Genomic DNA, 14,267 nt, shown 5'->3' on the forward strand with positions numbered 1-14,267 from the left:
AAATTACAAAAAATTTCGGGCTTTCGAAGCCGACAAAAAGAACTTTCTCAGTACTTTATTGGCGAAAATAATTTGGTTTATTACACAAATATTGATGAGCTTATATTGCTCTTAGGACAAGCTCATAAACCTGAGGATGGGCGCCTTTTCATAGATTCCTCAAAGTATAATTTAAAAGTGGTTTTACTACACAACGGTAACAAATATCCTTCGAAAACAATCGCTTATGGTATTAATTTGATAGAGACATACGATGTGATGAAAGACGTTCTTGAAAAAATAAATTATAAAAAGTATAGCTGCAACATATTTGGTGATTAGAAAGTTTATTTTGTTAGGCATGCAGTATTTTGAATGGGATAGCCGAGCTAGGGATAAACATTATGTTACCAAAGAGTGGAAGAAACGAGACAACTTAACTCTAAATGGGAAAAATATTATTCATGAGCCCTTAGAGCCCTTAGTTGAACCCAAAAAAAATACTTTTACCTCCTCTCCACATCAAGCTAGACTAATGAAAAATTTTGTAAAAGCAATGAAGAAGGATATTCCCGGAGTTTTGTACATCAGACAGAAATTTCCGAATATAAGTGAAGGAAAAATTAAAGAAGGAATATTTGTTGGTCTTCAAATAAGAGAGTTGATACAAAAACATAGCATAGATTGAAAACGCCTATATCGTATGCTAAAAGCGAAATAAAACCACAATGAAATACAGTATTTAAAATTTAACTTAAAAGAACTAGAAAAGTAAATAGACGAAAAGATTAGACGAATCAAATTTTTGAATTCAGATGGAAGGCCTTAAGGAGACATTCAATAACATCGTATAATGTTTTTAAGATATTTTGTTATTAGCCCCTACTTTAAATTTGTGACGCAATGCCGCATTAACAGGTACAGTCCCCCAAGTGTGGTGAAACGTTAGTTGGCGGTCGCAGCGAACAGAAACGGGTGCGTCGGTTTGATTATTAAGAATATATCTTTGTTAATTCATATTATCAAATTAATATGCATCTGTCTAATATTGACAAACCTTAGATGAATTACTGAATCTATTTTCAATTCATAAAAAGAGGAAAAACTATCAGTCAGAAACTGAATAAAGATTAGTAAAGATTAGTATGAATAGGAGTATATTAGCTGTTAAGAGTCGTTATCAGTGCCCGGACCAATATTACTGACATTACTAGTATAGTAAAAAAGTTAAGCTAACACCAAATTTGCAAATTAAATAACTGTTTTATAAAATAAATCAATTAAAACACGCAACATCATAACGAAAAATATTCCTCGTAAAATACAGCATAGATGTAAAGTGTCTGTGCCGTATCCTAAAGGCTGCATAAAACCACAATGAATATTAAACATTTAACTTTTTTTGTTTTTTGGGGCGCACACCGAAGGCTCGTTATTAGCTCCGGTAAGAAATTATTCTACATTAAACTAATTTTTAACATATGCGTTAAGTATAACGATATTAACAGAAAAAAAATTAATTAAAAGAGTAAAATTAACAACACGCACAATAACAGAAAAAATAAGGCAAGTTAAATCACAATATAAAATATTACTAAACTTAAGTATTGCATAATCGAATGTAGATTGTTCTCTAAAATACTTCTGATGGTAGCTCTTAATTTAAATTTGGATTGCACTTCATGAAGCTACTGCAAATAAGAATGTGATAGTATTTTGGGTTAATGATAATCAAAGCCTTGTTGATGGCATACAGCCTGGAGTACGTGCCATCATTAATTTCCTGCAAGGCAATCATGGAATCTGAACAAACACGTCTGTGTCGGAATTATGGGCTAAGCATATTTAAAGCCTTATAAATAATGTGAAGTTCCATAATGAAAACATTGGTGATGCTGGGAAGGCCATACATACAGTCGCGCTAAGTAACGGCGAGCTGGGAGAGTGGCGACGATTACTAACCGACGTAAAAAACATTCGTAAAACGTCTCGCGCTTAGTAATCCTACTTAACTAAATAATTGTTTTATTTTTAACAAATGTATACAACAATTTTTAAATGAAATACAGTCAGCTAGTTATGTACTTTTTTGTTTTTCTGGACGAAAAACGCTTCTGCGTTATAATCGCCCGAACACTATGTAAGCGTTTTAAAAACTAAGTCAAAAAAAATTTAACAATTAGAAATTTAAAAGACAAGCCCAGAAAACAAAACATGTAATACAAAAACAATAGTATAAAAAAAATTAAAACAAAATAAAAAAATAAAGGAGAAATTTAAAAACAAAATCAAAACAAACTAAAATATTAAAATAAAGACAACACATAAAAACTAAATGTTAAAACACACAACATACAACTACCACAGAAAATAAAAAAACAAAAGCAGTATTAAAAAATATATAAATTATTAGCACCTCAAAGAAATAAAAACATCCGGTCTAAAACTGATTTATTTTTGCCCAGGATTTGACGAAAATTCCCGGGCAATTTAAACTTAAGACGCAAGGCCGCATATCGTATGCATTCCACAAGAATGTGGCGCACAGTCAAGCGGCATTTGCATCGCATGCATGCTGGTGCGTTTACTGCTGACATCAGTTACCCGTGAGTAGCTCTCGTATGTCCTATCCGCAATTGGCAGAGAACGACTTCCTCACGACGAATTTTCCTTTATGAGGTGACCCGTGGCAACACAGAACCTTTAACATGCCGCAGTTTGGTATCTACCGTAGCCGTCCAGTTATCTTGTCACTTTGCGCGAAGGGTGAGTTAACAAAGTCTGATGCAGTAACACGGGAAGTGAAGGATGGTTGACTATATGCCTCTTTGGCAGCAAAATCTGCACGTTCATTACCCGGAATCTCCATGTGGCTAGGGATCCAGCAGAAAATCACTTGTGTGTTGCGCTGGTTCAACTCGGCGATTTCATTGTTGATGTCGGTAACAATAGGATGTCTGGAATAAAGATTTTCTAAGGCTTGGGAAGCACTACACGAGTCGCTACAAATAAGGATACGACGGTACTTAGGATTTAATGATATTCAAAGCCTTATTTATAGCGTACAGTTCAGCAGTAAAGATACTCGTAATACCAGGTAGACCAAACATATAGGTTCGGCCGTTAACAATAAATGCGCACCCGAAGGTATCGTTCTGTTTTGACCCATCTGTGTATACCACTGCGTCCTGGATTGCCTTGCAAAGAATATGGTGAAACATTTACTGAAAGAAAATAGGTGGTGTTGATTCTTTATTGTATTTCACGGGGTCAAATATAAAATTTATGTGGATTATCATGTACTGTACATTGTAAAATATAATAACGGATTACAAAATATTATCTATTAGTAATTACATGGAAAATATTGCGATATATGGTTATTACTGTAATTACTTACTGTATAATGACTTATCAGTTTAATTCCTCAGCTAGAACGCTCTCCTCGCTGTCATCACTACATTCAGTGTAATTGTCACTATTATTACTGGCACTACGTAGAGAGTGAAAGATTCTGTCAGAAAATCTATTAACGATTCTTGGCTCCGATATTCACCTACGATTTTTTTTAACTTTTCACAGTAAGATTTTCACTGTTCGCCGCTCATCAAATTCATTTTATCTCCACACAGTTGACATTTTAAACGTTGTGTTGTTGTACCTCTGTGTATGTTTTACCTCTGACCATACAACCTTGATTGGATTTAAATCATGATAGTAAGGAGGAAGCCGCAGAACTTTATGCCCACTTCTTTCCAAGAATTTTTCAAAACTGTATAATTTTTTATTACTTTTGTTCAACTTAAATTAGTTCATACAATTGTGGTTAAAGCATCTGAGACGAAAATGGAATATGATGTTTCTGTAGGTAAACAGCCATGTTATTTTTCTTGCTTGATGTCACTGGAAGGTTTTCAGAAAGGATGTTATGATACGAAGCATTGTCAATAACGCTACAGACTCAGGATAGAAATAAGGAACTAATTTTTTCTTCAGCCCATTTCAAATAATTTTTAGTATTCATGCTATCTGGCAATCACAACTTTTTGATTTAGCTGTCCAAGTTAACATTGTGTTTGGAATAAAGTTCATTTCACCTCTGGCGTGAATTATAATTAAGCGTTCGGCTTGGTAAATGAAGTCCTGCACCGCTGTCGTGAGCTCATAATTTTGCCGTTAAATTTGATGATCAAACATAGGATTTATGTAAGTTACCTTTTATAAAATAACCCGGTTAGCCCTGTTACCTTTTATAAAATAACTGATTGCCTGCAAATACTAAATCCTTAACTGACTATTACAATGTTTTTCAACTAAAATTTTCCTTTAGTTTTATTTTGCGCCACTTAAAACCTAATTCTTTCAAAATTCTTCTTAATCTGGTTTCACTGTTAAATTAATTTTAATTTACAATTCTTCACAGAGTTTGTTAACTTTTGGCAGCGATTGTATTACAGACCTCGGTAACTGGAGGATGTTTATAATACAAATCTTCTAAAGCTTTTAGAGAGCATTGCAGAGAAGGATATGGCGGTATTTAGAGTTACGATATTCAAAGCCTTATTGATAGTGTGTAGTTCAGCAGTAAATACTCTTGTAATTTTAACTTTTATACGAATCACGAATAACTCTTATACGTTATCATTAAGTAGACAAAATATATAGGTTCTGTCATTAACATCAAATGCGCATCTGATGGTATCATTCTGTTTCGATCCATCTGTGTATACTATTGAGACTGGTTTGTCTAGGAGAAAATATGATAAAGCATTTTCTTGAAATACGATACGTAGTAACGGTAGATAATAACCCCCTCTCGACGGTTATTTTTGCATGAGGAGCTCCAAGGTGAAACAGTGTTTTTAATTGAGCGAAGTTTATTTTGATCATGGTAACATCCGACTCACTTTACACCTTGATCTACCGTCTTCAAGAAACGCCTCTTTAGCCGCACTATCTGCGCGCTCATTTCCTGAAATTCCTATACGGCTGGGGATCCACCATGAATAGCTGAAATAAACTACAGTAGTTCAGTGTAAACGGACAGCCTTAATAAATCGTAAAACATAAGGTTACAACATTCCATTATTCCCTACAATAGTTAGCATATTAGTCCCTAGATTAAACTTGCGATGCAATGCCGCATAACTTTTTTTTGTGAAAAAAACTCTCTCGTGTTACCATCGCCCAGGTCATAATAATAAAAAAGGCTTCTAGCTGAAACAATCTACACTAGTTGTCATACTTGAACATAGACGGACTCCCCTTAGAAACTGAAAAATATAACAATCCATTATCCCCTAGAAGAGTTTGCATGTCAGCCCCTGCGATAAACTTGCGACGCAATGCGCGTAATACTCTTTTTTGTGCCAAAACGCTTTCGTCATTTTTTTATTTTCGGCCAAAATTGTTATTTTCTTTTGGGCGAAAAACATTTTTATGTTTTCATCGCCCGGAAAACAAAATATTTAATACAAATAATACAAAATACAAATACCAAATACAAACTAATACATTAAAAACAAAGACAAAATAAAAAAGGTAAAATTTTCTATTAATAACACTACTAAAAAGCAAGTAAAATATTAGCACTCCGGAGAAACAAAAACACCTTGTCCAAAACTTCTTTATTATTGCCGAGGATTTGAAGAAAATTCCTGGGTAATTTAAATTTACGACGCAAGGCAGCATAACGTATGCAATCCACAAGGATGTGGCGCATAGTCAAGCGGCACTTGCATCGTACGCATATCTGTGCATTTTCTGCTGACATCAGGTACCTATGCGTAGCTCTCGTTATGTCCTACCCGCAATCGGCAGAGGACCACTTCCTCTCAGCGAAATTTTCCTGTGGGAGGGATCCCATGGCAACACAGTATCTTCAAAATGCCGGGTCGAAGTTTGTTGCCTACCGTGGCAATCCAGTTATCTTGCCACCTAGCACGAAGTGGATGTTTGACATGGCTGACTACATTCGTCTTTTGCAGCGGTATCTGCACGTTCATTACTCGGAATTCCTACGTGGCTAGGGATCCAGCAGAAACTCACTTGTGTGTTGCGATGATTCAACTCTGCGATTGCATTGTAAATTTTGGTGACGATAGGATGCCTGGAATATAAATTTTCTAAGGCTTGGAGAGCACTACACGAGTAGCTACAAATAAGGATATGTCGATCCTTAGGGTTAATGATATTCAAAGCCTTATATATAGCGTGTAGTTCAGCAGTTAACACACCCGAAAGACTGGGTTGGTCAAACATGTAGGTTCGGTCATTAACAACAAACGCGCAGCCAACGGTATTGTTCTGTTTCGATCCATCCGTGTATACCGCATCAAAGGTTGGATTAGTTGGTTGCGTTTTAATCCGAGCCATACAGGAGCATGTAATTTTCTTCCGCTTATTCCAAAAAGCTCACACAACTGTCCATCAGCAGACTTACCACTGGGCTTGAGCGAAACGCACCTGAAATCAGATGGATGAATGAATGATGGACTGCATCGATTATCCTTAAATCGATGACCCGTGTCGACGAAGAAGCGATGCAGCCGAAGTCTCTGCGGAAACTGACCAAAGCTCGGTAGAAGCGTAACATGCATATACGATCGGTTCCTCAACGGCTATTAGATAAAATCCTCAGCATGTCTAACATTTTTAAACATTTTTTTCTTTAGACATTTTGCCTTTAAATTTGTTACCGACGTCAGTCGGTCTAACAACAAAGGTGGAGTTATTTAGAGAGTAAGCAAGTAAGACTATATATAAATCTATTGAGCATAATATATAATACTAAATATCTAATATAGCTATAATAGGAGATCCTGTGGAGATAAAAACTAAAGGAGGTTAAATAATTCAAAATTTTAAGATTGCTATTTATCTTATAAATATTACCACTTTATTATTATTTATATTTTAACAGAGCGGTTACAGAATTTACCTTCACTTTTAGCCCGTAGCATCATAGAAACACAATTTATCACTTCGGTATGCAGTCTCTGGAGTTCGTCTATTGAAAACACCTGAAAAAAAGTGTATTGTTAAATTCATGCTCCCAAACTAATAATACCTAAGCAAAATTTATTTGTAATCTCATTTTTATTTTGGAAGTTTTTTTGGGCGCACAACGAAGATTCGTTATTACCGCCCGGAAGTAATGCTTCTACAACAAACAAATTCAACAACAGCAAACTCCAAATATCATGGATATATAAACTAAATAATATAAAAAATAAAATTAACAATCAAAAAGTACATTATCATAAACAAAATAGTAAATATCTAGAACATTTTTTTTGTCTTCAGTCATTTTTTTTTATAGGCGACAAACATTTTCGTGTTATCGCCCGGAAAACCAAAATGTGAAATATAAAAATATAAAGTCTAATATGACAACTACCGTACAAAAAAGAAAATTTCAATAACACTATTAAAAAGTATGTAAAACTAATACATCAGGTTCAAAACTTCTTTATTATTGCCCAGGATGTGGTGACGAAAACTCCTGGGCAATTTAAATTTACGACTCAAGGCCGCATAACGTATGCAATCCACAAGGATGTGTGGAGCACTTTCATCGTAGGCATTTTTCTTCAGTCATTTGACAGGTTTGATGCAGTTCTCCAAAATTCCCTACCTAGTGCCACTCGTTTCATTTCGGTATATCCCCTCTCTACACCAAGACATACCACCATACCAACAATTGTTTTACATATTCTAAACTTTGCCTGCCTGCAACATTTTTTTCCATCTTCCTGTCTCTCATCAAAAAGACTATTCCAGGATGCCTTAAGATTCAGCCTATAAGTCTGTCTCTTCTTTTAGCTGCATTTTTCCAAATTCTTCTTACTTCATTAATTTGCCTCAACACGTCTTCGTTTGTCACTTTATCCACCCATCTTATTTTTAAAATTCTCCTCCTATAACACCACATTTCAAAAACTTCTAATCTTTTCTTCTCAGGTACTCCGATCGTTCAAGTTTCACTACCATATAAAGCTACGCTCCAAACATACTTTTGAAAATGCTTTCCTGGTGTTTAGATTAACGTTTGATGTAAGCAAATTATATTTCTGACTGAAAGCGTGTTTCGTCTGGGCTATTCGGCATTTATATTGCTCTTGCTTCGTCCATCTTTAGTAATTCACTTCCCAAATAACAAAATTCTTCTACTTCCATAATCTTTCCTCGTTCGATTTTTATATTCAGTAGTCCATCTACTTTATTTCTACTACATTTCATTTTCTTGTTTATTTTCACGTGGTAGTGCGTAGCACTTCATCCATGCTATTCGTTGCTTCTTCTAAATATTTTTTACTCTCGGTGAGAATTACTATATCATCAACAAATTGTAGAATCTTTTTACCTTGCACTCCTTAATCCGGATCTAAACTTATGTAAATATTAAAAGGTAACAGGAATAGGAAACTTCCTTGTCTGACCCCGTTTATGTTACTGCTTCTTTCTTATGCTCTTCGATTATTACTGTTGCAGTTTGGTTCCTGTAAATGTTAGCAATTGTTCTTCTATCTCTATACTTTAACCGTAACTTTTTTTAAATGCTTAACATTTTATTCCAATCTGCCTTATCAAATGCCTTTTCTAAGTCTTATAAATGCCATGTATGTTGGTTTGTTTTTCTTTAATCTTCCTTCTACTATTAATCTGAGCGCTAAAATTGCTTCCCTTGTCCCTATATTTTTCCTGAAACCAAACTGGTATTCTCCTAACACTTCTTCTGTATAGAATTATTGTTAAAACTTTTGATGCATGTGTAATTAAGCTAATTGTTCTGAATTCTTTTCATTTATCTGCTCCTGCTTTCTTTGGTATCATGACATTAATACCCTTTTTGAAGTCTGACTGAACTTCCCCTTTTTTCGTAAATATTACACACCAGTTTTTATAACTTATCTATCGCTTCCTCACCTGCACTGCGCAGTAATTCTGCAGGTATCCAGTCTATCCCTGGTGTCTATTTCCCATTCAAATGCTCTATTAAATTCAGACCTTAATATTGTATCTCCTTTTTCATCCTCTTCGACTTCCTCTTCTTCCTGTATATACCTGTTCTAATTCATTTCCTCAGTATATCTCTTCAATATATTCCACCCACCTATCGACCTTTCTTAGATTATTAGATTTTAAATTATGTGCCATAATATTCTCCTTAACTTTTCTGTATGCTCCGTCTACTTTACCATTGATCATTTCTCTTTAATATTCTGAACATATCTCTTTAATCCACTATTCTTTCACTAATTTGCACTTCCTGTTTATAGTAGTTCTTAAATGTCTTAATAGTTCCTTTTACAGTCTTCATCACTAGCATTCTTATATTTTCTACGTTCATCCATCAGTTGCAATATATTTTCTTATATCCAAGGTTTTCTACCAGTTCTCTTTGTTCCACCCAAGTTTGCATCTTCTGGTTTAAGAATTTCCTTTTTAACATTCTCCCGTTCTTCTTCTATATTTTCTACCTTACCTTTTTTACTCAAGATTTCTTGCGATGTCCTCAAAAATCTTTTTTACCTCCTCTTCCTCAAACTTCTCTAAATTTCACCGATTCATCTAACACCTTTTCTTCAAGTTATTAAACATCAATCTACATTTCATTAACACTAAATTACGGTCGCTAAATATTACTTAAATTATTAACTAATCTAATAAAGACGTGTAGCCTTAAGAAATAATAAGACTTTCGATAATAAGACTTTCGATAATAACATCATATTGCTCAATAAAATATTTTGTATGTAAGCATCTAATTTAAGTTTCCAACGCAATGACGCATAATAGACACAGTCTATAAGGATGTTGTGTTCAGTTATTTTGCAGTAGCAGTGAACACGAAAAGAGTGCATCGAATGTCCAGGAGTAAGTTGGATCAACCTTCTCCAAGGTTGATGCTACTCTATAAAGAATCTCAAACACGAACACGGAAAGTTGGTCATCATTTATGAAACCCCTAATAAAAGCAAGCATATTGCCCTTTACTCTTCATTCTTTAAGGGTGTTTAGAATACCACTTCGCCGGGCCGTGGCATATGCCTTCCTGATATCAAAGAAGATAGCGAGCGACGAGGCGCTGGCGAAGTAGGAAAGCGTTTTGAATAGCTGCTTCTAGTGACACTAAATGGCCAATGAAAGATCTTCCTTGACGGTAACCACACGTTTTTGGAGATGTTTCTCCAAGGCTAAAGTACCACGTAAGCCTGCGGTTCACTATTCTCTCTGTCACTTTGCATAAAACACGCTTGTCAAGGATATAGGGCGGTAGCTTGAGTGATTAATTATATTTGTAGCTTTCTGTTTGGATAGAATTTTCAATTACCTTAATTTTAAATATTATTAAATCTTCTCCACTATAGAGAACTTACTTTAATTGTAATTGTTTTTAGTTTAAATGTAATTTTCAAGTAGTTACCTCAATCCCATATTTTTTATATTTATCATATAGACTTTCTTCTTGAACTAGCAGACACCCACTGGAATCTTTACCACCTGTAATAGTAACACATTTATGGAAAAAAACGTTAAGCAATTTTTTTATGGTTTTTTTTCTGAGGGAAAAACGCTTCCACGTTTATTTTACCACATTTATTACATTTTACATCTCAACTAAACAATAAAAATCTCTGTTATACAGCAATTGAAATGAATAGCTGAAAAACACTACGAAAATTTAGATAAGCAAGTATAAACGGACGGCCCCAAAAAACCGTAAAACATAAGATAAAATCATTTCATTATCGCCCAGAATAGTTCGTATATTAGCCCCCAGTTTAAACTTGCAAAGCAATGCTACATAACAAATACAATCCACAAGGATAAGGTGTATTGTCAGTAGGCAGTCGAAGCGAGCACAAACTGGTGCATCTGTTGAGTCATCAGATAACCATGAGCCTAAAATTCCCTATTTACAAACTGCAGATAGGGCATGATTTATCTTTATCAGGTCTCAGTAGGGGGATGACCAATGCTTCCGACCAGGAATCTGGAAACACATCGTCAGAGATTATTTTATTGTAAATAGACAAAACATATCGTAATGCACTGTTCGACAAATGAGATAATGTACTGAACCTGATATCATTTCCAGGGAAGTGTCACGGGAATTTTTCAACGTATACCTTAGCTCATTTAGATAAAAGGGAATGTTTAACTCATTTTGCGAATTTCCGATAATAAAAGGTACACTTTTTCAACCGAGCAACCAAACGTTTTTCTTGGGCGAAAAACATTTTCGTGTCATAATCGCCCGGAAAACAAAAATATAGAATATAAAACCCAAAAGATAAAATAGTTGTGTAAGGGTATACGTTGTAAATTGTGTAGTGTTTTTTTTTGTGGTCGAAAAACATTTTTGTGTTATCATCGCCCGGAAAAAAAATATGAATAATACAACAACAAAATTAAAAACATAAATTAGAAATTTAAAAACCAATTTAAAATTCAAATTGAAATGCTAAAAACAAAGACAAAACAAAAAACTTAAAAAATGTTAAATATAAAATCATACAACTACCGTACCAAAACGAAAATGTCAAGAACACACTATTAGTATGTAAAATATTCATACACTGGAGAAATAAAAATATTCGATTAATAACGTCTTTATTTTTACCTAAGATGTGACGAAAACTTTTGGGCATTTTAAATTTACGACGCAAGGCCGCAATCCACAAGGATGTGGCGCACAGTCAAGCGACACTTGCATTGTACGCATATCGGTACAGTTTCTGCTGACATTAGGTATCCGTGAGTAGCTCTCGTATGTCCTATCCGCAATCTGTAGAGGACCACTTCCTCTCCGCGAGTTTTCCTGTGGGAGGAATCCCATAGAAACACAGTATCTCTGATATAGTGAAGTTTGTTGTCGACTGTGCCACCTCGCGCGAAGTGCATGTTTGACATGGTTAATAAAATCGTAGTAACACGGATAGTGGTGAAAGATGGTTGACTACATGCGTCTTTAGCAACGGAATCTGCACGTTATTACGTGTAGTGTTCTTGGTGTAGCGTATATGTATAGTGTAAAGTGTTCTGAAGAAAAGCTGCAGAGGCTAGGCCCGTAGAAACGCCAACCCCCAGTGTCTTAAAGCCACATCAATTAGCGTGGTAACGATGACGCTATTGATTACTAGTCTAATCGGCGGTGGAAATCGTCCTGATCCACACATGGCCCGTACCTTTCTCCCAACAAACCGATGACGGATTTGTCCGAGAAATTATGTTACTTTTTTTTTAGTTGGCTTTTTGCTGAGCGAAAAACACTTTGGCGTTTCATCGCCCGAACACGATGTTATGTTCTTGAAAAAAGCTAAATTTAAAAAATTCACAATTAAAAATTAAATAAAAACGCCCGGAAAACAAAACATGATATACAACTACAAAACCTAATAGAATAAAAAAATAAAATAAAATAAAAACAAAATCAGAACAAACTATATAACTGTTGGACACAAAAACATACAACTACTGAAAAAATTAATCTAAAAACATTGTTAAAAAGTACGTAAAATATTAGCAAAATATTAATACTCTGGAGAAACGAAAACACCTGGTCCAAAACTTCTTTATTGCCCAGGATTTGACGAAAATTCCTGGGCAATTTAAATTTACGACGCAAGGCCGCATAATGTAGGCATTCCACAAGAATGTGGCGCACAGTAAAGCGGCAGTTGCATGCATACTGATGCGTTTACTGCTGACATCAGATACCCGTGAATAGCTCTCGTACCTCCTATCCGCAATTGGCAGGCATAATTCCCTTTATGAGGTGACCCATGGCAACACAGAACCTTTAACATGCCGCAGATTGGTATCTACCGTAGCCGTCCAGTTATCTTGCCACATCTGTGCATTTTCTGCTGACATCAGGTACTCGTAAGTAGCTCTCATATGTCCTATCTAAGTATTGTTTTTTTTTTGTTTTTTTTTGTGTTTGTGGGCGAAAAACGTTCACAATCTAAGTATTGTGATCGCGTAACATTTCGGTTTTCATATTTCATCCGAAATATCCATTTTTACCATCCCTGAATCCAATTTTACTAGTTTCGGCGTGACGTCTGTCGCATAACTCAAAAACGATTAGCCATAGAATGTTGAAATTTTGGATTTAGCACTGTTGTAACATCTAGTTGTGGACATTCCTTTTTGATTAAAAGGAAATTAAAATTAATGAAGTAACTGGATCTTAACGGGAAGAATCATACTTCATCTTTTATTTTTTAATTTAAATATATTGATTTAGTAATTATTAACCCGTGATTATAAAACTTTTTTACAATAAGTAATAATTCAATGCTAATAAAAAAAAATATTTGTGAAATAAAATTTTATGTACTTTTAAAAATTTGTAATTTTAATAGGCATTACATAGGTGTATATGTAATATATTTGGTGAAACATCTGATTAAATATTAATTGAAAATTATAATTTAAAATCTTATTATTTTTGGATTTTCTTTCTCATAAAAAAAAATATTTTTTATTTAATATTTGACAGAAAAATAAAAAAATATTTTTGAATTTTATTTAGTTTTTAGTGATTGTTGAAATTTTTTTCACTTGGGCATATTACGCCACAAGATTTTTGGTGTGTATTTCAGATTTCTGGCTTTTTTTATTATATGGCTTTTTTCTGGGCGAAAACGCTGCGGCGTTATCTCTCGAACACGATGCATATGTTTTAAAAAACTAAATTTAAAAAAAATCACAATTAAAATGCCCGGAAAACAAAATATGAAATATAAATACAAAACCTAATAAAATAGCAAAAATTAAAACAAAATAAAAAAGTAGTATAAATTTAAAAACAAAATCAAAAAACTAAAATATTAAAAACGAAGACTAAAATGTTAAGACACAAAAACATACAATTACTATAAAAAATCTATAAACACTATTAAAACGTATGTAAAATATTAACACTCCGGAGAAAAAAAGCATCTGGTCCAAAACTTCACACCAGATTTCTGGTGTGAAAGTATTCAGTTTAGTGTACTCTCCTCTATACTGGTTACAAATATTCATTTTGACCTTACGGTGTAGAATAATCAGTTTTTATTATTGGGTTGTTTGGTAAACGATTTATTTAAAGAGTAATCAAGGCACTTTCATTCTAACCTAATATTTCAGGTAAGATTGTTGAATTAATAATTGTATAAATATTTGTTATAAATATTTTAGCAATTGTGTAAACTGTCCACTTTTATTAAAGAATTGGAGGATCGTATCTCACTTTCAAATGGAAAAAGTTTTAATGAAGTGCAGCAAAAATG

At 34.1% G+C, this 14,267-nt stretch overlaps 2 protein-coding genes across 4 annotated transcripts in view; one reads left to right on the forward strand and one right to left on the reverse strand.

Annotated features, from left to right (window-relative positions):
• The window catches only part of LOC142319363 (uncharacterized), a 79,937-nt gene that overhangs the window by 11,613 nt on the left and 54,057 nt on the right, over positions 1-14,267 (forward strand). The window lies entirely within an intron of this gene.
• LOC142319989 (uncharacterized) overlaps positions 1-14,267 on the reverse strand; it is a 187,796-nt gene that overhangs the window by 6,110 nt on the left and 167,419 nt on the right. Inside the window, exons 7-8 of the mRNA XM_075357669.1 lie at positions 10,409-10,485; positions 6,920-7,001 (exon numbers count right to left, since the gene is read on the reverse strand). Of these exons, the coding sequence (XP_075213784.1) occupies positions 6,920-7,001; positions 10,409-10,485 (159 nt within the window). The remainder of the gene's footprint in view (positions 1-6,919; positions 7,002-10,408; positions 10,486-14,267) is intronic.

Source organism: Lycorma delicatula, chromosome 2, assembly GCF_047948215.1.
Source record: "Lycorma delicatula isolate Av1 chromosome 2, ASM4794821v1, whole genome shotgun sequence".
NCBI classification, from domain to species: domain Eukaryota; kingdom Metazoa; phylum Arthropoda; class Insecta; order Hemiptera; family Fulgoridae; genus Lycorma; species Lycorma delicatula.